Below are 21,800 nucleotides of genomic sequence, written 5' to 3' on the forward strand. Positions count from 1 at the left end.
GTCTCGTCGCGCAGAAAAAAAGGGAAAATTAAAACATGGATCACATGATGCTTATCGATAAGGGAGAGGCGACAAGTACCTGGATGCCTGAGGCTACAAGCGAAAAAAAAGAAGACAAGACCACTATCTACCTTGTACTAGTAGTTTCTCTCAATTTGGGGCATAATTCTTCGATTATTTTCAAATGGATATGTTGGTTGGATCATGGAAAAGCGACGACCACCATCTTACTTCACTTTACATGCTGAACAGCTTGAGATAAGGTCTGGACTCGATGGCCATGCTGAGTAAGCGATTTCCCCTTGAACCGCCACGGCGCACTGCTTATGTGCTTGACAAACTTCCTCGTCGCCCTAACCAGTGATGAAAGTCAAAATATATGAATGAAAGCTAATTTACTTTACCTCCCACATGACGGTGTGGGGTGGGGACTGGAATCCGCAGGAATCCCGCTATAAGAAGACTAGCCTCCCAACCACGGCATATTAGTATATTTTTTTTTCCTAACCCCTAGCTTGAGTTTCAACTCAACCTCTTCTCGCTGTTCAAGATGGTTCCCACCAATATTGTGATCATTGGAGCTTCCACCGTGGGCCTTACTGCAGCTCACGAGTTGCTGCGCGATGCCCGTAACTTGAACGCTAAGGTCACCCTTATCAATCCTTCGGCGACCTTTTATTGGAACATTGCTGCTCCCCGTATCGTTGCCAAGCCAAACGCTTTCCGAGCCGACGAGTACCTCCTTCCCATCAAGGAAGCTTTTGCCCAATATGCGGCGGATTCATTTGAATTCATCCTTGGGACTGCGACTGACATTGATACATCCTCTAACACCGTATCCGTAACCCCCAATGAGGGGGAAGACATGTCGCTGCCATACGACCACCTCCTGATCGGCTCGGGTGCCACCACTCCTGCCACCACTGGTCAAGTCACCGGTTCCTCTATTCCGTTCAAACACTCTGGACGTGACGATTTGAAGGAGGTTATCGAGGCAGCTCAGAAGCTTACCACAAGTGCCAAGAGCATTGTCATCGGTGGAGCAGGCCCAGTCGGAGTGGAGTTGGCTGGTGAACTTGCCGAGGCCGCCGCAGAGAACTCCAGTGACGTTTCCATCACGCTAGTCTCTGCGACAGACCGTGTTCTGCATACGCTCAAGTCATCTGCTAGCTCAGCCGCAGAGGGTCAGCTCAAGAAGAAAAATGTCAACGTGATTACTTCCACGCGTGTTCTTGGAGTTGAGGCTTCAGGTGACTCCTGGATTGTCTCCTTAGATAGCGGTGAGAAGCTCACCACCGATCTTTACATCCCGACCACCGGCTTCATCCCGAACAACAGCTTCATTCCGGAGCGCTTCCTCGCCACTGAGGGGTGGGTTAGAGTCGATAAGGAATTGCGCGTGCTGTCTTCGGAGAGCTCAGGCACCTTGCCGATTTATGCGGCGGGCGATATCACCACCAACTGGATGCGACTTAGTTTCAAGGCGGCTGAACAGGCTCGAGTTGCGGCCCACAACATCAAGGTGGATATTCTAGAGAAGGGCGAACGCAAGTCTTATGATCAGGGCGATAGTGTCATGATGGTCGTGCCGATTGGCGAAGCTGGTGGCACTGGGCAGATCTTTGGTTTCGTTCCGTGGGGCTTCATGGTCAAGATGATCAAGGGCAAGGACTACTTCATGTCCAAGGCACCAGATTACCTAGCAGGCAAGGCTTAAGTGAACCTTTGCGCATTGGACAGGCTTATGAGTTGTTGATGTTTGATACCTTTTAGCATTGCTTTTGTCTATAATAGAATTGAATGATGATCACGAGACAAGATTATAAAGACTTGCGCTATGAAGGGATATTAGGTATATTACAAGTACTTATGCACCCCAGACCAGATTTATAGTAAGCATGCAATCTGAGATAGGCACTGCAGAGTCTCTAGGCTAAATGGTGAGAGCCAATAAAAGAAAATCATGTCTGAGATTGATCCACTTCGCCTCCCCGCTATCATGCCGGAATCGGTAGTCAGCTCCGTGATGAGAAATCAAAAACGCGACTTTTCGATTTTCTCTTGCCAACGGTCAGACTCCTAAAGTGACCCTGTAGAACGGTCCTCCTGCCTGGAATGGCCGTGTCCGTCGGCCAGATTGTTTTCAGTTCCTCCGGGTCCCACTACGGGCGACCCAAGGGTCTCCGCTCAGAAGGTTGCCCAGGGTACTGAGAGCTTTTCTAGAGCTTGCATGGTGGCGAGCATGGATTCCTTCGCTTTTATTACAATTATGAACAGCATCTATGCCGATATGTGAAAATGCACACCTACAATGTCACTTTGACCTGATCTAGAAGTGGATCCAGGACTTTGCTGTTCAAAAAAACCCTATAACCTTCTCGAGAAGCTTCTCCGGGACCCATCGGTAGCTGTACCATTGCTTTATAATGGTAATGACGAATCTTGATTTTTGCCTCGGTCCCTCTCTTGCCCCGCCAGAAGGTCGTACATGGTCCCATTTATAAACCCAAGCATTGCTCGATTTTCCTCAACAATCAACCAACACATCTACATACCACCCCACCCACCACACCTGACATCTCTCTCTCACATATCAATTTAATTTACATCATGTCGAACAAGGCACTCTTCTTCAGCAAGATCCCCCAGCCCCAGCAATACCCCAAGGCTGGCGAGGATCTCACCATTGGTGAGGTTGGTTACGGCTCCGACGTTGCTGCTCCCGAGAATGGTATCGTCCTCAAGTCCCTCTACAGCAGCTTTGACCCCTACATGCGAGGCCGCATGCGTGCTCCCGAAATCAAATCCTACTCTCCTCCCTTCGCCCTTGGCCAGCCAGTGGACACCGCCACCATTGGCAAGATCCTGCGTTCCAACAATGACAACTTCAAGGAAGGCGATCTGGTGATCGGCCACTTGCCCTTGCAGGAGTACGTCGCGGTGGATAGCCCCAACATGGCGCGTGTCCGCAAGATCGAGAACCCTCTGGGTCTTGAGGATATCCGTGTTTTCTTGGGTCCCCTTGGCATGCCGGGACTGACCGCTTACTCCTCGCTTTACGACATCGGCAAGCCTAAGAAGGGCGAGACCATCTTCGTCTCTGCTGCCAGTGGTGCCGTCGGCCAGCTGGTCGGTCAGCTAGCCAAGCACGAGGGTCTGCGTGTGATCGGATCCGTTGGCTCCGATGACAAGCTCGACTACATTCTTAACGAGCTTGGTTTTGATGGCGGTTTCAATTACAAGAATGAGAAGCCTGCTGATGCGCTCAAGCGTCTTGCCCCCGAGGGTATCGATATCTACTACGAGAACGTTGGCGGAGAGCACTTGGAGGCTGCCCTGGATGCCTTGAACAACTTCGGTCGTGCCGTTGTCTGCGGCATGATCTCGCAGTACAACTCTGCCCCCTACCCGATCTCCAACCTCATCAACATTGTTGCCAAGCGCCTGACATTGCGTGGTTTCATTGTCGGTGATGCTAACATGGGTCCTGTTTACACCAAGGAGCACCAGGAGAACGTGCAGAAGTGGATCAAGGACGGATCTTTCAAGGTTCTGATCCACGAGACTGAGGGCATTGATAATGCCGCTCAAGGTCTGATTGATATTTACCACGGCAAGAACATGGGCAAGGCTGTGCTGAAGTTCTAGACGGTGAAAATGGTGGTGGAAATAATCGAATAATGAAATGCCTGCAACGATACTTATTTTTTTATTTTCTTTTGTTATCTTAAATTAGAACATGGATTAGGAAGAGCCGGTTATATGATCAAATCTTGTATGTCGAGATTAGACATGGGTAGACCCCAGGAAAATATGAGATGACATCCTAAAATCATTCAAGAACATTCGGCTATAAGAATCAAGCCTCCAATATTGGTAGCTTCTCTAACAAGTACCTCTGAATAGCACATAGTTCCATCCCCAGATCCGGCAAAGAGTTTAATCCCGCCCGCATCGGCCAATTTCGGCTGCGCGGGAACCTCTCGACCAATCACCTGACCCGTAAATGGATGACATACCGAGTCGGACTCCCGAGGTTGTCCCTACTTCATCCTTGTGCACGAAGTTGACCAAAGATCACTCCATCTCCCCTCCAACTCGTCACAATGGCTTCATTCGCGCGTTCGTCGCTGCTCCGGCAGTCCCTTGCGACCCGGTCGCCCTTCATGCGCCAGAACATTGGCGTGTCGCAGGCCGTGGCTTTCCACGCCTCCGCCCGCAAGCAGATCCTGCCTCCTCTGCCCCGTAAGTTCAGAGCATGACTATGGTGTTTGGTGGTCGAAAAACTGCCGGCACCGTATCTGGTGGTTTGAATGTGCTCGCTAATTGCTTTTTTCTTTGCTTTGCACAGAGTCCATTGAGGGAACCAGTATGTTCTTATCCTGTACCGAATCTACATTTCCGACGATTGTCCCGCCACGATCTTGAGTGATGTCTATCCTCCGCCGCTATCGGAAAATGAATATCGTCAACATCTGGCGGAGCATGAACCGGATTCAACTGAGGTTATGATGGGTACTAATCATCTATGACAGTGAACGACCCCGTCCCGGTCCCCTCCCCCAGCCCTATGCACGGCAGCTACCACTGGACTTTCGAGCGGTTCGTTACGCCTTGAAATCACCACGGAACCGGGTGATATAACTGGAACCAGGACTGGGTTACTGACATGCAATTTTAGCGCCGTCTGCGTTGGTCTGATCCCCCTCAGCATCGCTCCCTTCGCCGCCGGTTCCCTCAACCCCGTCATGGACGCCGTTCTCTGCACCCTCTTGGTCGCCCACTCCCACATCGGATTCGAGTAAGCACCCGTTCGCATCCGCAGCCGCAATCTGTGATTCAAATTTATGAACGGATTCTGACATCATAACAGGGCCGCCATTGTCGACTACTTCCGTCCCCAGCGTGTGCCTAAGTTCTACTCTCTCTGCCAGTGGCTTCTGCGCGCCTTCACCCTGACCACCGCGGTCGGTTTGTACGAGTTTGAGACCAACGATGTTGGTGTTACTGAGGCTCTGCGTCGCATCTGGAACGCATAGAGTGGAGTCGTGGATTTGAAAAGGGTTGTTTTGGGTTCGTTTTTAATCTGGTTCCAGGCGTTTCGCCTATGTATATGTCCTTGAAACACAATCTCATTTGTCTCGCCCGAATACTTCGGTGCTGAATACTTCAATATTTGCTTCAATGTTGGCGGATTAGGACGTGCAGTTCTTGTCGTAGGGCTTCTTCATATGCCTTTCTAGTCCTATCCACCGAAAGTTCATCAGTAGAGGATAGTAGCATGTTTTCCGACGATCTATTAAAACATTTACCAAAACGACCATGATATTGATCCTTCAAATTGATGCAGATCCAGGTAGATCCTACACAGGCGATGTTATCGTCCTGATACAAAAGTGATGAGTGATTGAACGCTAGGGGCCCTCAAATCACCTTGAAACTTGCTATGATGAACATTTGAAACAAGGCCCACACGTATGTAGTATAGCAAAACCGAAGAGGTATGTTCCATTTTATCTATCCAAAATAAGTGCAAAAAGCCGCCCCGCAGACAGGACCATATCTAAATGCTCAAATGTTCACCATAAAGCCATAATATAACCAAACCTACCTACAAGGCACCTTTCATGCATCCTCCTCGTCCTCCTCAGCCATCTCCAAAAGCGGATCGCCCTCCAAACGATCCTCGTCATCAGCCTTCTGCATAACAGTCTCAATAAGCTTCAAAGTAGCCTTAAGCGGCAACCCAATCACATTATCATAACTCCCCTCAATCTTCTCGATAAGGATTGACCCGAGCCCCCTGCAATCCATACCCACCCGCCTTATCCGCACCCTCGCGCGTCCGCACATAAGCCATAATCAAATCATCCGTCACATCCCCATCAAACCGCACATTCGTCTCCTCAACCACGATCTCCATCGCATAACCCGGTTGCCGCGCACTAGCAAGAGGAGCCATAGCAACAATAGCAGTGTAGACCTTGTGATCGCGCGCGTCGCGCAGAGCACGGAGCATAGAGAAATGGTGTGCCTCTGAGCGAGGTTTCTCCAAAATGGACTCTGTAGTCACGTCGACGACGATAGTGTCCGCAGCGATGATAAGAGCAGGCTCGCCTTTGACTTCGTTGTCGATCTCCTGGCTGTACACTGCCTGTGCTTTCTTCGTTGCTGTTGCTAGGACATACTCGACTGGACCGAGGGATTTGGGGAGATCCTCCTCAGCGTTTGAGGGGAGGATTTCGATGTTGGGGAGACCGAGATAGGAGATTATTTGGCGTCTGCGTGGTGATTGGGAGGCGAGGATCACTCGTTTGCTGCGCAGGTCGTTGAGCGCGGGGAGGGAGAGTGGTGGTGGGCGTGGGAGTGCCCCGCGGCCTGGGGCCAGGGTAGATTTTGTGGATGGGTCGTAGGCGGGTGGGGAGTCGATTGGGACCTCGTCATCGAGGAGGTTTGTCTTAGAGGTTGACATGGTCTTTTCTTGGGTTTTTGTTGGGTTGGGGGTTGTTGGAGCCAGGTTTTCGAGCTTTGCGGAGGACGATGCTTGTCGTGCCTAAGCGGTTTTCCCCACAGTGATCATCCCCTGATTGGCGGCTGACCTTCTTGGTCTATAAACGGCGGATTTCCACTTAGTGATCTGCATTTCTGATTTGCATCTAAATTGGATCGCTGACTTGAAATTACAATGGAATGAGAGTGACCGATCCATGAGGTCAATGATCACGAACTTTAGAACCCTGGAAGGCATGCATTAGACCCAGCCCAATACTAATAAAGTCAAAAATGCCCAGTCTAAGATTCCGCAGCATTGAGAAATCGGCTGTGCAATACTCTTATTACGCATTTTGCTGGTTACACTATCATCACCAAAACTTCCACTATTCTCTCCGCTGCAATGGCTGCTCTTGCGAATGATGGAAACAGCAACTGGAAGGCCAATGCCAATGATCTCAACTTCTGTGACTGGAGCTTGAGAAGGGATTTAAGCTACACATCAAAATTCCCAAGATTGCAGTGTAGTACAGAGCTTTGACACGGATAATAAATGTAAGGTATTGAATTCAAAGCAAACCGGTACAAGACGCCCTCATGCCCAGGTGGCTCCAGAGCTACACCCATAAATAAAGTAACATACATTCTGCCTATCCCAAATTGTACAGAGAACGCATATGGAGACAAATATTAAAAAGCAATTGACACCGGAAGAAATCCGCCACATGACGGAGAAAGGGGACCACAATTTGACTGGAGCTATTGAACGGAAGCGACTGTCAGGGTGATCGTCAAAGCAGGCCATGAAGTGCGATCATGATCTGACCGGTCCGAAGAACCGAGCGACAGCAAAAGAGATTCGTTTGATTCATTTTCATTTTCGTGTGGGTGAAGAGGCCCGCCTCCCGAACCTCGGCACATCCATGAAGCGCCAAGGTCATCAACCACAATGGCAAAAGGATTGCAAAACACCACAAACAACGATTCGAAACGACCGAGCCCGCCGAATTGAAAGAAAAATAGAAATTCGAGTGCCTATGAAGGCCGCAGGGAGTCGTCCACATGGCCGCCTTTGCTTTCAACCTCGGCAATGAGGTTGTGTCGCTCTTGCAGCTTCTGATGCATGTAGTCAACTGTCTTTTGTAAAACAACACTCTCGCTGCGACCCTGTCCTTCCAAACCAGGGACCAATTCTGTTAGGCGATCGAAGCCCTCTCGGATCGCGGCACGGCGCTTCTGTTCCGAGGCGATGTGATTGTTCTTCTTCTCTTGGTCGGTCAAACGAGGCTTCTCCTTCTCCTGACCAGACACAGACTTGGATGCTGCTGTGGGGGTCGAGGAGGACCGGTCATTCTCGTCGTCAGGGTTCATTGTGGAGCGTAGTGAATCGGCCGAATGGAAGGAGCGACAGGTATGAGGGGGAGGGAGTTTAGATGAAGATGCGCAAGATTGACGTTAGGGTAAAGTTATCACGTGCTCTGTGTTTCCTTTCGCCCAAACGCCTTAAAACGTGCCAGAGTCGGGGAGAGGGTGAACAGGGGACCGAGCCGAGTGGGAGAGGACAAAATGCGATAGCGATAAGAGTTGAATGCGGAGAAACCCAAGTCGGAACTCGAGTCTTGGCACTCTTCAACGTCATAGAGAGGGTCCACCTCACACCCTGTTTGCTATTTTTTTTCTTCTGCTTCTATCTCACCACTTCTTCTCAGAATTTTACAAAACTATACTCACAACAAAGCTACAGATCTGCGGGTCAATTGCCCGAACAGTCATTAATTCCCTCCCAAACCGCTTTCATCTCACCCACCTCACCGTTCCTTTGTACTACCCTACAAGATGGGCTACGAGCCACTCCATGGATCATGCTCCTGTGGTCGCAATGAGTACCAAATTACGATCCCTGATGACGTGACAGAGCATGCACAGGTTTACTTTGACAGCAGCAGAGATAATCGTAAGAATTCCAAGCTCCAAGCTCTAGTTACTCCGCATCCCGCTTATACATCATAAGGCCGATTCCACGGCACGCCATTATCGGCCTGGCTTCGTGTTCCACTGGACTGGTATCAGTCCCACACTACTTCTTTTTACCCCGACGAGACTCACGACTCAATTCGCCGCATCTTCACCCCACACCATGCTCCACAAACTCGGCGCATCTTCTGCGGTTTTTGTGGTACGCCGTTGACCTTCTGGACTGAAGAGCCTGCCGAAGAAGCGGAATTCATGTCGATTGCAATTGGGAGTCTGCTCGGGGAGGATCAGCATGCCTTGGAGGACCTTGACCTGCTACCGGATGACTTTGATGAGGATGCACAGCACGCCGATATCTCGACTTCGTCTGCTCTTACACCTTCCCAAGGAGAAACATCTGTTATTGTACCCTCTTTCTCAGATGAGCCGGTCCTATCCCGAAGCTTCCGACGTGGTAAGATTGACGGCATTCCCTGGTTTGAAGAGATGGTAGAAGGAAGTCGACTTGGTCGATTGATGCGGGCGAAACGTGGAAAGGGAGTTAGCGATGATAACTCTACTTCATTCGAATGGGAGATTAGTGAATGGCATGACGATGGCACCCGTGGCATTTCACAAGAAGAATCTGACTCCAGTGATAAAGCCACCGGGAAAAGAAAAAGGGGGAACCAAGGGGATGCCCAACCTCGATCAAAACGAGCATTAGACTAAAAGTCTTGATGTATTGTTCAATTAGCTCGGCGTAATGTGATCAAGTTCAAGTACGATATTTTGATATCTGGGAGTTGCGTTTTCAAAATTCGTTATTTATGGATGTCAATGCCAGACGAACTAAAAATTGAAGTTAAGCACTGTTCAGAAGTGACTAGGACAATGTTCTCCTTCAAAGGATAAAAGGCCCAGCGCATACTGGATATACTCCAGTATGTATTGGGTCTGAAAGAAGGAGTATAGTAGCCACTTCCCTCGATGCATTGGAGACGACTTCCCACTGTTCCTTCTCCGCATACTCATCCTAGGCTTCAATTTCCGCTGCCACCGTTGTCAGGAGTAGATGATCATTCTGATATTGGATCAAGATAGGGAAAAACAGATATGATGCGTTTTTGGTCATTTGATTGCCAAAGGCCCAACGATTTTCTCAGTGACAAGAATACTGCGTCGTCATAAAAAATAGTACTGTTCTGGTGGCGTTGTCTTTCACTGAGCTTTTGATGTTAGCTCAGCCCAGATGGAGAGAAATTTGGAGCAAAAAAAATAAGGAAAAAGGTACGTACTCAATTCACTTTCCGTTCCCAAATACATTTGTTGACATCGCTCAAGATCTGTCGCGTCCTCCAACCCTCCACAACCCTCGATGAGTCCACAACCAGTCCACGCTGTACGGTTTAAAAAATAAAAACTCTTCACAATGGCGAAAAAGATGTTTCAGCTTGCCAGTGTTCGTGGTATGTTATTTCAGTATTCATAGAAACATTTTCACGCATACTGACTTGAGACTGGAAGCTGAACCCTCCTATCGTTTACCCAACTCTCCTTTCTCTCCTCGCCGCCGTGATTCTGGCTCTCGGATCCCTCGACCTAAACCGACTGTGGCTGTTCGTCTGGATGAATCTGCTCTGGATGCTCTAGAGAATTCTGATATCTCGGATATCAGTGATACCTCAATTCTGGAATTACCGAACAGTGATGAGCGTCCTCTATTTATTACTGCAATCCCTATGCATGCTCGACGAGATAGAAAGACGAAACGGCTCCCTCTTGACAATCAAGCCTCTGTACAAGCCGCAAGTGTCAGGCTTGTTAATATCAGCCGAGGTAATTCACAGGCCAGCACTGTAGATTCCACCAGAAACACTTCCCACGGCAGTCATACATCACCCACAGAACTTTCGACCATCAGCGAAAAATCAAAATGCAGCACAACAACAAGCTCAGACTACCATAGCTTCATACAGACTGATGGGCCTCTTCTTCGCTTATCCTTGAGTGCCGACAGGATTATTATGGGTGATGAATCTCGTTCCATGTCTCTTCCAAACATTACTGATGAACGCCGATCACGAGGCATCTTCCGTCCACAAATAATCCAGCATATCGACTCGTTGAATGACACCCCGAGCGATATCACCAGCAAGCCTAGCGAGGGAAAAATGGAACCACAACATGGCCCTTACCACAATCCGTTCTTTCCAGAAGGAACAGTTGACGCATCACCCAATCCATCTATGGAATGTCTCAATGGCGATCCCATCAAGCATGGTTCAATCTCAAAAAAGATCAATGATAGGACTGAATGCGGGACTGCATACTCGATCCCGGCTTTCCCCCCACGCACTTCATCCTTAAATGCTTTGTCAAGTTTGAACAGCAGCCCCGAGAAGAAGGAAGCCTGGAGCAAGATCTCTACCGTCAATTCGGGTGGTAAGGTTGAGGCTAGTGACAATGTCACTTTCTTGGATATCTGCCAGAGTCATCCTGAGATAGAAGGTAAAATCATTCATACAGGCGTTGAAATAACTTCTAATGGCAGGGCCATCCGGTCAGAAAAAAGACATACAGAGCTCCTGCGCCACGGATCTCCCGAGTTATTGGTGGTATTCGGAGTGCCTTTACCCGAACACGCTCGGAAAAGCACTCCAAGTCCCCATCGACATTCGACATCGTTAATAATCCGATCCCAGCCTCTCGTCAAGCACTTCATACTCCTACTACCAGTCAGAATTGCAGCCCCAAGAAAGGCTCTACAAAGAGACCCTTTGGTACTCAACTTCTACCATCCCACAATTCTGAACAGTTCAGAGAGCTTGGATCCACCGGGTTGGACAGTATTCGCCAAACCCTGAATGGCCTTGGACGATTGTTAGTGGAGGACGATGATATTGAGCGGCGGAGAGTATGGTACCGAGTAATTTTGCATCCATATTACCTTTTTCTTGAAAACATGAAATGGGCGACAGCTAACATATTACCTTTGATAGGAGCTCATTGGCCTTTACGGTCTTCTTGCCGACTTTGACAGCCGAGATCTTCGCATCGGAGAAGCGGCCTCCCTCGTTGCACAAATGCGCGCAGAAGCATCACTGCGTCGGTACGCGATGATGCAACAAGTTCACCAGATTTCCCAGGACCATGATGCTTTTTCTGCTGCCGAACTCCCAAGTGATCGGATTGTCGAGGATTGGGCGCACACAAGCCGATAGATTTTGCCCTTGGTTTGACTTGTGTTGGAAACCGAAGCTCGGACGTGTGAGTGGTTTCTGATATCTTACCATCTGTCTATGTGGAGATATGTTTTCTTACTTCTTATGGTTTTATGAGTACGATTGATGTGCTGATACGAATGATATGTGAGGAATTTGTGTGGATATGTTAGGTTCCGAATCCTGATCAATGATCAAATTTTCATATTGCAGTAACCAATTCTAACATTCTGATCCACCCGTAGCCCCTGGCCTCAGATATGCGATGCATTATCACAGCTTATGTGCAGTAGCCTAAACTTGCAAGGCCAATTACTTCCAGATAATAAAACCATGCAAGGCTGATATTTTGTATGTTTTATGACCAGTCATTACAAATGACAGACAGTAGAAAGTAGAAGAAAGTGCACAATTATTGTTTTCATATTGTCGCTAATCCAAAAACCAACCTACCGGCAAGGAAAATTAAGGCCTAAATAACCCTTTTCAGGCGTGCGCCATACGCCGATAAATCATGCAAAAAGCCGAACCCAGAAGCCCATTTGTACAGGTCCATCATCTTTTGTAGCCATCTAACCATCTATATTTGAGACCCTCTAAGCCCGAGAAGATTGAATAGGCCACTGAGGCTGAAGGGCACGCTCCTTATCAAGAGCCTGGTGCTCACTCCCACGCACGCGCAGGGTAACACCAATACCAAGAAGGGTAATGACAACAGCGAATTCCATTAGAACACTCATAATCAGAGTAACGGTCTCGTTTCCACCGACCATGCTGAAGGTGCCGTTGTCCAGGAACCAAACCAGGGTACCGTAGATCACACGGACAAGAATGAAAGGCGAGGAGATAGCGACAGCGAGCAAGGTACGGCTCTCACCGGGCTCAAGACCGCCACGACGGGCGTTGAGAATTCCGAGCAGGAGCACCATGAATACCCAAGCGACAATGTAGAGGACCATGCCGATTTTGGCTTCAATAGATGGCTTGATATCGCCGCCGTCTCCCATGTTCAGGGTGATACCCGTGATACAGAGAACTAGGGCGACTATGTTGAGGAGGCGAAATGCGCGGAAAGTTGGGAGCTCTGGGAGACCGTGACCGGTAACCTTCTTTATGGAACCGTCGCTGTTTTGGAATTAGTGTTTGTTGACAGATCAAACCGGGGCCTTAACTTACGCTCGAGAGAGAAGACCAGAACAAGCCATCAGCATTGGAGTCAGACCGATTGAGCTTGTAACGGCATAGGTAGTGTATAATGACGTTGAGTTGTTGTCGATTGTGGCGAGGTCACAGCAGGCGCCGATGATGCGAAGGAGAGTGAAGACAGTAAGGAAAATGAAGCCGCTGTTTGTGCGGATGCCATGGCGAAAGACGAGGAAGATGGAGACAAAGATGGAAGGGAAGTAGATGATTAGTTGAAGGATTGAGATCCCATTGCTGTAGTCGACCTTGCCCATTGTGGTTGTGATTCGGGGGATGTGTAGTTAAAAGCTTGATAGAAGCAACTATTCCAGATCCAACAATGAATCTCGATAAAAGAAGTCGAGGAAAGCTTGAGAGGTCTGATCTAATGATGGTAACGACCATGGGAAACATGGAGTTCTTATATAGAGTCTGACTAACTACCTGCATTCCCATTTTCGACTAGCTCTTGTGGCTGTGGCCAACGCTCTCAAAATGACCCCGATTGGGAAGACAACCCATTCAAGCAAGTGTCACTAGCGCTGACGAGGCACCACTTTTTTTCTCTTCCATGTTCCTTGTCGTAAGGCGCAGTTAAGCTTTAACCACAACCTCTTTACCCGTTTTGGTGGAATTCGCGACGCTATTCCCAATCGGGGATGCACAGCGAGAACTCTAAACCAATCAAGCCACGTTGCTGAGGCTTCTCATCCCTGCACGGAAGCAAGGGGTTGCGATTGGCTGCGGTGAGCTAAGTGGGTCATTATCATCGCGAAATCGTGCCTATCCACACACCTAACACAATTGAGCCTCGATGCTACGTTCGAGCAAGAAATGAACTAACGTCACTGTAATTATAATTGGAAAATGGAGATCCCGGGGCTTGTTGGTCTCTGCTGAAAATTACACATCTATACATCTAGACCTTTCCTAAACGAGTAACGCTCATTATCGCCCCCAAAATAAGGATTCGTGAGAAATTCCCCGCCTTCCACATGGGCAGTATGATGAGCGGGCAATTGCACTTTTCAAACATTAGTCGACGTCACAGGGGGACAAAGTGTGTTTGAGAAGCTCGGAAACCGTATTCATTGACCAATCATAGGGACTGCGTACTATCTAATACGGCCTGCATTGCAAGGATGGCATTAGATATTAGAAAGACTATTGGCAAAAGATGAACTGTGGGTATTTTAATCCCTGTCCAAGACCTATACATAAATTTCCCTAGTACCATGTCGCAGATCGTATATAGATAAAGCAAGCGGATCCCGGAGGCTTCCGTGCCATCTTCGCGGTAAACCCGACCTGGTTGATTGTCTAATATCGGGAATCATCTTCATTTCGAATTGTTGCCACTGACCCGTGGCCAGGAACATTCTGACTTCTCAAAAAAAAAAAAAAAATCAACATAGAGCTTCTGCGTATCGATTACGTATGTTCGATTTAAAGTCTGTAACTAGAGGTCAAATGCTATATCAAAAGTGGCTATAAGTTGCTTAAACTCAGGTATTATAGTCCCATAGTCCATATGTGCCTAACGGTACCCGCTTAGTGGTCCAAGACGATTGATTTACTAGGTTAAATAGAGATTTACCATGTATTCCCTGACCCACTCGACTCTCTCAAAGATTTATGTTGCAAGTCCAAGGAATGCAAATGTTGAACAAAAAGAAAAAGTTTCATTACTTATGCATGTCTATAAAGTCAGATCGCTCAAAACGCTCAAATGAATCGCTGCAACTCTTCTTCGAAAATTCCACTCGTGTCACACATTCCCCTAAACACACCTCCCAAATCCCAGAGCTCACATGGCGTCCCAAGCTCCACGATAGTCCCCTTGTCCATAACACACACACGGTCATAATTGATAATTGTTCGAATACGGTGTGCCACCGTAATCACAGTTTTTCCCTTGAACGCTTCGACCATGGTTTTCTGGATCTTGTCATCTGTCTCCAGATCCACACTTGAGGTTGCCTCATCACACACAACGACCTTGCTGTTTCGGACGAGGAGACGTGCTAGCCCGAGTTGTTGACGTTGGCCGTGAGAAAAGTTGGTTCCTTCTTCTTCAACAATATCATCCAGCTGGACCGTGTCAGCTAGCCATGCCCCGCGCAGAGCGAGCCAGAGTTCTTCGTCGGTGTGGGTTTTCAATGGGTCGAGGTTGCTGCGGACCGTACCACGGAATAGAATTGAGTCTTGAGGCTGAATAGATAGACGAGAGCGGAGGTCCTTAAGTGGAAGTGTTGAGATGTCAACGCCGTCAATAGTGATGCAGCCTCCAGAGAGCTCACATGTCCGGAAGAGTGCTCCAATGAGGGAAGACTTTCCGGCACCAGTACGCCCCACGATGGCGACGTGTTCACCGGGCTTGATAGAAAGGGTCAATCCACGGAGGACATTGGGAAGTCCTTCACGGTAACGCATATGCACATCTCCGAAAGTAATGCCTCCTTGCTCAGGCCAGGATTCTGGAGCAGGTACAGGTGGAGTACCGTTGTTACCCTCGATGGGAAGACTGTCACCGGGTCCATAGGCATGAATCCGTTCGGTAGCATTCATAGCATTCTCCACGTTGGCCCATTGACGGATGATGAATTGCAGAACCTGTGCAGCACCTAGGGAGTAGCTCAACACGACGCCGGAAATTGCAGGGTTCTGAGTAGATCGCTGCAGTACAACCAAAACCCCAGCTGCAACGATCAATAGGACACCAACAAAATCCAACCTGATTCCCAGCCATCGCTGATTAGCAGAGGTGAGGAAGTTTGCACTGTTCATATCGTCGATTGCACGCTGCAATGATTTGGAGAATTGCTTTTGCATAGAGTAGGTGCGGATAGTAGTCACACCGGAAAGTGTTTCAGAGAAGCGGGCTAAAACAACACCACGCAAGATGGACTCATGACGCTTGAGTTCACGTGCAGAGGCACGGTAGTAGAAAGCAGAGAAAAAGAATATAGCAGTACATGGGACAAGGGCAATCCCGAACCAATGGAACTCGGACACAATAAGCGAAAGAATTCCCAAGACCATGGCTGTTCCGACCATGAACAATCTCAGAGATTCTGGCAGCGCATCATCCATCACATAGACGTCCTTTGAGAATCTGTTGACGATGCGTCCTAGTGGCGTGGTATCGAAGAACCAGACTGGCGCGCGCATAATCTTTGCGGTCGCTTTATCAAGCATGACGTTGCTAGCGCTAGTGCAGAGAACTGAAATGCAGAGACCGAACAGGTAGAGACAGATGGCTTGACATACACCCAAGGCGACGTAGATAGCGATGTACGTGTTGTTTTCGAAGCCAAATCTGTCGGATGCCCACCAGGCGAGCCACATACCACAGAGCAGAGCGCTGCCTTGGGCGAGACACAGAAGTGGGATGGCTAGAATGATAGCGATGGGACTCCGGGAACAGGCAAGATAAGATGTGTAGACTGCCCAAGGAATGCCGCCATCAACTTCGTCCTCACTTTGCATGAGCTCGGGCATGGTGTCGTCTCCAGCCAACTTGCTCACCGTAGTAGTCACTTCTTCAGGCTTGTCGGAATTTTTCTCAGCATCTTCCTTCGTTGCCTTCTCTCGATTTCCCTCCGCTTCCTTGACTAAAGCAGCAAAGTCGGGGTACTTCTTCTTCAGCTTCGCAAAACTACCCAGGGCCTTGACCTTTCCGTCATCCAGCCAGAGGATCCGGTCACAGCGACTGAGAACGTGGGCCTGGTGAGTTGCGAGAATTCTTGTCTTATTTCCAAGAGCCCCGAGGATCGCCTCGTCGAAGATAGCTTGTCCGACGTATGGATCCACAGCACTTAACGGATCATCCAAGAGTAATATATCGGCATTGGAGTACATGGCTCGCGCCAAGCTGATTCTCTGTTTCTGTCCACCACTGACGTTGATACCTCGCTCTCCGATCTCCGTGGCGTCACCATTGGAAAGAATTTGGAGATCGCGGCGGAGCTGACATGCGGTGATTACTTTATCGTACCACGCAGCATCATAGGGCGCACCGAAGAGGATATTCTCGCGGACGGTAGCGTTCTGAATCCATGCTGTCTGAGGGCAGAAAGCCCGGTCTGAATGAAACTTGAGGTTTCCTTTTACCTTGCGCATATCACCAGCTAGAGCGGACAGGAGAGAGGATTTTCCACTTCCAATACCGCCAATGACTGCAAGAAGCTCACCACGACGGATGTTGAGGGATATAGAAGGGATTGAAAATGGCGCAAGAGCAGGTGGATATTCTGCCAAGGTGACTGACGACGAGGACTCCTCATAAGAAGGTGGGCTCGATAACGTAGCACCAGATGCGGGTCGCTCCCTTAATACCTTTTCAGAGGGACGCGCGCCATCTTCCCACCGGAAGGATGGCATTTGGTCAGATCCCTCACGCTCCAGTGGATGTTTCAGTGTTGAAGAGGGCCGCGTAAACCATGTAGACATAGGTCTGATATTTGATTTAGGTCGAACGGTCGACTCAGGACGGAACCAAGTGGACAGGGGCCTTATAGTCGATCTTGGTCTAATCATAGAAACACCCCTTTCTTGTGAATTATTCGTATTAGATCTTTCTCGTGAGAAAGAAGGCATCATGAATGAAGTAGGTCTTTCAAATCCGTATGAAGGAGGCATGAAGGTTGTTGGCCTGTCCCATCTAGATGAAGGTCCTGCAATTGAACCTCCTTCCCAATCGAAGCTAGGCAATGCAAACCCTTCAGTGTCGTAGTCAACGTCGTGGAACATCCTGCTTGCTCTCAAAGCAGACAGCGAATCACGATTGTTGTAGGGGTTAATTTCTCCATCGTGGAACATCCTGCTTGCTCTCAACGCCGCGAGAGAGTTCCGGCCGCCTTGCGGGTTTCCTTCCTCCTCGGCCTCATCATTTACGTCCGTGGCTCGGATAGCCTGTCCCTTCTCCCAGGTGAATCCCGCGTTTTCAATTCTCACGGCATCTCTCATGTTCTCGTCGACATTCAACTCCTCAACTTCTTCGGCGAGCAGGTACTCTTCAATCCTTGTCATACTGGCCCATGCGTCAGATGCATGGCCAAGACATGCCGGTAGGAAAGCGGTAGGCGTGAGAAGAGAGCTGAACAGGGCGACACTAGAGAACACGATAGCGACATCAAGGCCTCCAGCGTGGATACAGGCATACGTCACGAAGCTGACCATGCAAGCTAAAACAGGCAGACTCTGTCCAAGAGAGGTGACAAAGTTGAGGATCAGGTTAAACCCTTGTAGCTGGCGTGTCTCGTCGGCTCTCAGTTCAATTAGGCGCTCGACAAAGCTATCCTCCCAGCTGAAATATTTGACGAGACGAATAGCCTGGAGAACTTCTTGCGTCAGGCCAACACGAACGTCGGTGGACATGTTCATTACCTGGCGACGTGCAAAAAGTGCTTTCACGGCAACTACAAGGAAAAACATGGAGAAAATCAGGACCCCAAACCCGGCAAGAGCGGACTGGCGAAGGTTGACAATGAGCAAGGCCATGCAGATACAGATGATCAGCGGCGAGGTCCATACGACGTGTATCATGCTGATACCCTGATCAATGCGATGAGCATCCATAGACACGAGGTTAACGACTCTGCCATTCGACCAGCCGGCCTCAGGATCAGCTGCTTTACCCTTTCCAGAAGATTGGGGGGACTTTGCGTTGTCAGGCTTTTCGTTCAAGTCGACTTCCTGGAGGGTTGTTTCGGAGTCATTGATCGCAAGATCAGCTGACCCACCAGCTCTAGCTCGCTCAGATATCCTCAAGCTCTTCTCTTGGATCTTGTTCGTCAAGACAGCTCGGACCTGGCCACCAACCATCGTTCCGCGGTATAGAAAGTGGTTTTGGCATGAGCTGAGCAGGATCTGCATGCAGATAATGCCGACCAACAGCCCTACTCCTCTTGTGAGATCTGGATTCTTCACAGTACTTCCTGGTTGATGGGCATAGTAGCTGTTCTGAACCCATTCGATCAGATACCGAAGTGTGTATGGGTTTCCGACTGTGAATAGATCGGCTAATAGACGACATAAACCACCGATCCAGAATTCGCGGGCGAAGGTCTTGTGTAGAGAGGTAAAAAGAGGGTGTTTAACATCGCTGGAGGCCTTGGCCGCCTTGAAGTGGGCGTCGAAGGTAACACTGTGCCTTTGCACACTTCTTGTAGGATTGAGGAGTGGAATGTCATTGATTTTTAGGGGCCGACGAAAACCAGTCTAGTAACGGTTGATTAGTATACAATAGCACACTGGTGAACATCCAGGTTGAAGATATTCCACTTACCGACATCAAGTCCCCCATCCAACTAAACGTCCACCTGCTGATAAATCCTGCAGCATATTCAGGAGATATTTGTCGCTCCGCAGGCACAGGCGTAACCTTGCGGTGATGTGAAGAATGATGCCCTCCCACGGGCTTAATCTCTGGGTTGGCCAGCTCGGCATCGGCACTGGGCAATGACATGTCGAGAATAACCCAGAAATCAGGTCAGGAATTCTGTGTGGGTAGGAAAATCAGAGGCGATCGTCCACTCTTCAAGAACCTTACATACATGTAGGTTCGTAACCCTTTGTGTGAAGTGGCGATATTAAGCAATGAATCCGTTCGAAAGCACCACTGTTTCAAGATTGAAAGATAGTATTCACTGGAAAAGACAGAAGCTGATTTGATTGCCTCCCATCAATGTGCAGCTCTCCTGCCTTTTGTTGGCTGCATGTCCTGCCTTCCGGAATAGGAATTCCAGAGCCCATAATGCCATGGATCGCCATGTCTTTAGAGTGTAGATCCATGTTTGGACAGTATACAGTGGCAATTTCGAAGGTAAGAATAAGGTGGTTTCATCATGAAAGCCGACAATCATCGAAGTCCCAACTGGATGCTATGGCGCCCAGGTAGGTAATATCACGGATGTGTGTTACCTAAAATGGTAAGGCTCGTATTTCTAAATTAAGAAGATACGAGTAATTTTCGATTGATGTCAAGGCGAACTGTCACTGTTTACACGTTGGGGCCATAATGTGGGGGACGGAGAATCCATCCCTTATTTAACGGGAATTGGTAAGATACGCGTATCGTGCCCGTATTATTTACCCCTTTTGGAAAATCCAATACGTCCATTACCTGCAGAAGGATCTATCGTAAATCGGATCTTTGATCTGACATTTGACTTTCATCGGGTCCATCAGTATCCTTGCACGAGCAGCCCCTGTGGCGACTGAAAGAAGAATGTTTCATATTCTTTGCAAACTACAGTTCGAGTTGGCTGACCACTTTGGGAAGCGATCGTGTAGATCATACTGAAGCATCCACGCCGACCCGTGCACTCTGACCACATGGACATATGGTGATTTACCGCTTTAGGAAAGAAGATAGAAACTTACTTCGCCTGCTTGCAAATGGCAGGGGAGGAAGTCTTAGCGTCTTTGGGAGTATGAAAATAATTGATAAGCCTATAATTAACTGGCATCATGTCATAGTAGATGATATAAATGCAACGGGATAACTAGGATTCAATCAACCAGCCAAGCATCAAGCAAGAAACAAGCATCAAAATGTCCGCTCCCGCACACATCACACTCAAGAACCTCGATGGCCAGTGGGTCATGGTAAGTCTCCGATGGGCTTCATTCAGCCTGCGCCTGTTCAAACCTACCAGAAACTAACGGTCGTGCTAGAACCGGACCCGATCCACCGAATACGACCCCCTGCTCAAGCTCCAAGGTATCAACTGGCTGATGCGCAAAGTGCTGAACATGACCAACGTTGTCTTGGAGGTCAAGGAGTGGGAAGATCCATCCGATGGCTTCACCCACATGGATATCGACCTTAAGCCAACTTCGGGTCTACCAGCCAGTCAGGAGAGTAAAGTCTTCGACTTCAAGGGCATCGACTCCACTCACGCGCTGTTCGGGAAAATTCGCGTAAGCCAGGGCTGGGCGACTGCCAAAGAACTGAACCAGGAGGATCACTTCCTGGTCGAAGGAATGGAAGAGACCATGGATACCTTCATCCATTTGAAGACAGAGCACTTGGACCACAATGCCGTGACGCACCAGGCTTGGGGATTTGAGGAGATTGAGGGCACAAGGTACCACAGCAGACACATTGTTGGAAAGAAAGGAGACCAAGTCGTTCGGGTCAAATTGGTCTATGACTACCTTGGACCTCGTCCTGATGTAAATTGAGCTGGTCTTGATTGATGTTCATGAATTTCTTTTCCGTCAATTTATAATCGCTACTATTTCCAGGGTTGCGATCTTGGTTCGATACTTGATTAGATACCAATTATATTCCCACCTATTTGAATTATATCGGTCACTGCAATAGTTTCCTGGGCTATTGAATTTGGAGCAGCATCACGGAATTTGAAAACTAAAACTATTTCCTGATCTCTTTACCAGACAAGTTGATCTCAAAAGCACCGCTCTGGCGCGGAATTCGTCAACCCAAATGGACCCACTTGAGCACAAAGCAAGTGGAGCCCAACAGCCGCTACCGAACTTTCCTTTCCACAAGGAATATTTAGCAAAGTGGGAGCACATATCTTCATCCATGGCAAGATGGCCGAGTTGGTCTAAGGCGTCAGGTTAAGGTCCACCTTGACATCATTTCCTGATCTACGTTTGTAGGCGTGGGTTCAAATCCCACTCTTGTCATTTCTTTTTGTTTTTGTTGGATGCATCCCGCCAGAAGATTAATAAGAGAATCACTGGTTGATTGATTGGTTTGACCTTTGGCGATTAAATTTTTTTTTTTTCCCATCCAATTGAAGCCTGTTTGGGTGAACAATCTGGAGCTCTGCCCAAATTTACATGGTTGTGGGAAGTAGGAATACCGGCCTCGAAGGTATTAAAAATAATGTATTGCCCGGTTGTTTTAAGTGGGCGTGGATATATATCGGGGTCTCGAAGTTTGTGAACTCGTTACCGCACCTCTGTATATTA

At 48.6% G+C, this 21,800-nt stretch overlaps 10 protein-coding genes across 10 annotated transcripts; 6 read left to right on the forward strand and 4 right to left on the reverse strand.

Moving 5' to 3' along the window:
* Positions 1-550: 550 nt before the first annotated feature.
* Positions 551-1,717, forward strand: N7484_002759 (NAD(P)/FAD-dependent oxidoreductase; the record flags this gene model as incomplete). Its single annotated transcript, XM_057113179.1, has 1 exon — positions 551-1,717. One exon carries the CDS (start codon positions 551-553, stop codon positions 1,715-1,717), a length of 1,167 nt encoding a protein of 388 aa, XP_056973319.1.
* Positions 1,718-2,610: 893 nt separating this feature from the next.
* Positions 2,611-3,648, forward strand: N7484_002760 (MDR family NADP-dependent oxidoreductase; the record flags this gene model as incomplete). Its single annotated transcript, XM_057113180.1, has 1 exon — positions 2,611-3,648. One exon carries the CDS (start codon positions 2,611-2,613, stop codon positions 3,646-3,648), a length of 1,038 nt encoding a protein of 345 aa, XP_056973320.1.
* Positions 3,649-4,106: 458 nt separating this feature from the next.
* N7484_002761 (CybS family protein) lies at positions 4,107-5,039 on the forward strand (the record flags this gene model as incomplete). Its single annotated transcript, XM_057113181.1, has 5 exons — positions 4,107-4,245; positions 4,352-4,369; positions 4,536-4,602; positions 4,682-4,801; positions 4,874-5,039. 5 exons carry the CDS (start codon positions 4,107-4,109, stop codon positions 5,037-5,039), a joined length of 510 nt encoding a protein of 169 aa, XP_056973321.1.
* Positions 5,040-5,625: 586 nt separating this feature from the next.
* Positions 5,626-6,472, reverse strand: N7484_002762 (nucleotide diphosphatase; the record flags this gene model as incomplete). Its single annotated transcript, XM_057113182.1, is given in 2 exon segments — positions 5,626-5,803; positions 5,817-6,472. 2 exon segments carry the CDS (start codon positions 6,470-6,472, stop codon positions 5,626-5,628), a joined length of 834 nt encoding a protein of 277 aa, XP_056973322.1.
* Positions 6,473-7,527: 1,055 nt separating this feature from the next.
* On the reverse strand, positions 7,528-7,863 carry N7484_002763 (uncharacterized protein; the record flags this gene model as incomplete). Its single annotated transcript, XM_057113183.1, has 1 exon — positions 7,528-7,863. One exon carries the CDS (start codon positions 7,861-7,863, stop codon positions 7,528-7,530), a length of 336 nt encoding a protein of 111 aa, XP_056973323.1.
* Positions 7,864-8,328: 465 nt separating this feature from the next.
* On the forward strand, positions 8,329-9,177 carry N7484_002764 (uncharacterized protein; the record flags this gene model as incomplete). Its single annotated transcript, XM_057113184.1, has 2 exons — positions 8,329-8,446; positions 8,504-9,177. The coding sequence occupies 2 exons, from the start codon at positions 8,329-8,331 to the stop codon at positions 9,175-9,177; spliced, it is 792 nt and encodes a 263-aa protein (XP_056973324.1).
* A 700-nt stretch (positions 9,178-9,877) lies between these two features.
* Positions 9,878-11,669, forward strand: N7484_002765 (uncharacterized protein; the record flags this gene model as incomplete). The annotated part of the gene is made up of 3 exons (XM_057113185.1): positions 9,878-9,914; positions 9,973-10,913; positions 11,448-11,669. The coding sequence occupies 3 exons, from the start codon at positions 9,878-9,880 to the stop codon at positions 11,667-11,669; spliced, it is 1,200 nt and encodes a 399-aa protein (XP_056973325.1).
* A 596-nt stretch (positions 11,670-12,265) lies between these two features.
* Positions 12,266-13,126, reverse strand: N7484_002766 (uncharacterized protein; the record flags this gene model as incomplete). The annotated part of the gene is made up of 2 exons (XM_057113186.1): positions 12,266-12,794; positions 12,846-13,126. 2 exons carry the CDS (start codon positions 13,124-13,126, stop codon positions 12,266-12,268), a joined length of 810 nt encoding a protein of 269 aa, XP_056973326.1.
* Positions 13,127-14,576: 1,450 nt separating this feature from the next.
* Positions 14,577-19,320, reverse strand: N7484_002767 (oligomycin resistance ATP-dependent permease yor1; the record flags this gene model as incomplete). Its single annotated transcript, XM_057113187.1, has 2 exons — positions 14,577-19,073; positions 19,141-19,320. 2 exons carry the CDS (start codon positions 19,318-19,320, stop codon positions 14,577-14,579), a joined length of 4,677 nt encoding a protein of 1,558 aa, XP_056973327.1.
* A 1,088-nt stretch (positions 19,321-20,408) lies between these two features.
* Positions 20,409-21,041, forward strand: N7484_002768 (uncharacterized protein; the record flags this gene model as incomplete). The annotated part of the gene is made up of 2 exons (XM_057113188.1): positions 20,409-20,462; positions 20,532-21,041. The coding sequence occupies 2 exons, from the start codon at positions 20,409-20,411 to the stop codon at positions 21,039-21,041; spliced, it is 564 nt and encodes a 187-aa protein (XP_056973328.1).
* Positions 21,042-21,800: the final 759 nt, after the last annotated feature.

The sequence above is a fragment of the Penicillium longicatenatum genome (genome assembly GCF_028827895.1).
Source record: "Penicillium longicatenatum strain IBT 33135 chromosome Unknown contig_2_segment0_segment0, whole genome shotgun sequence".
Classification (NCBI taxonomy): Eukaryota; Fungi; Ascomycota; class Eurotiomycetes; order Eurotiales; family Aspergillaceae; genus Penicillium; species Penicillium longicatenatum.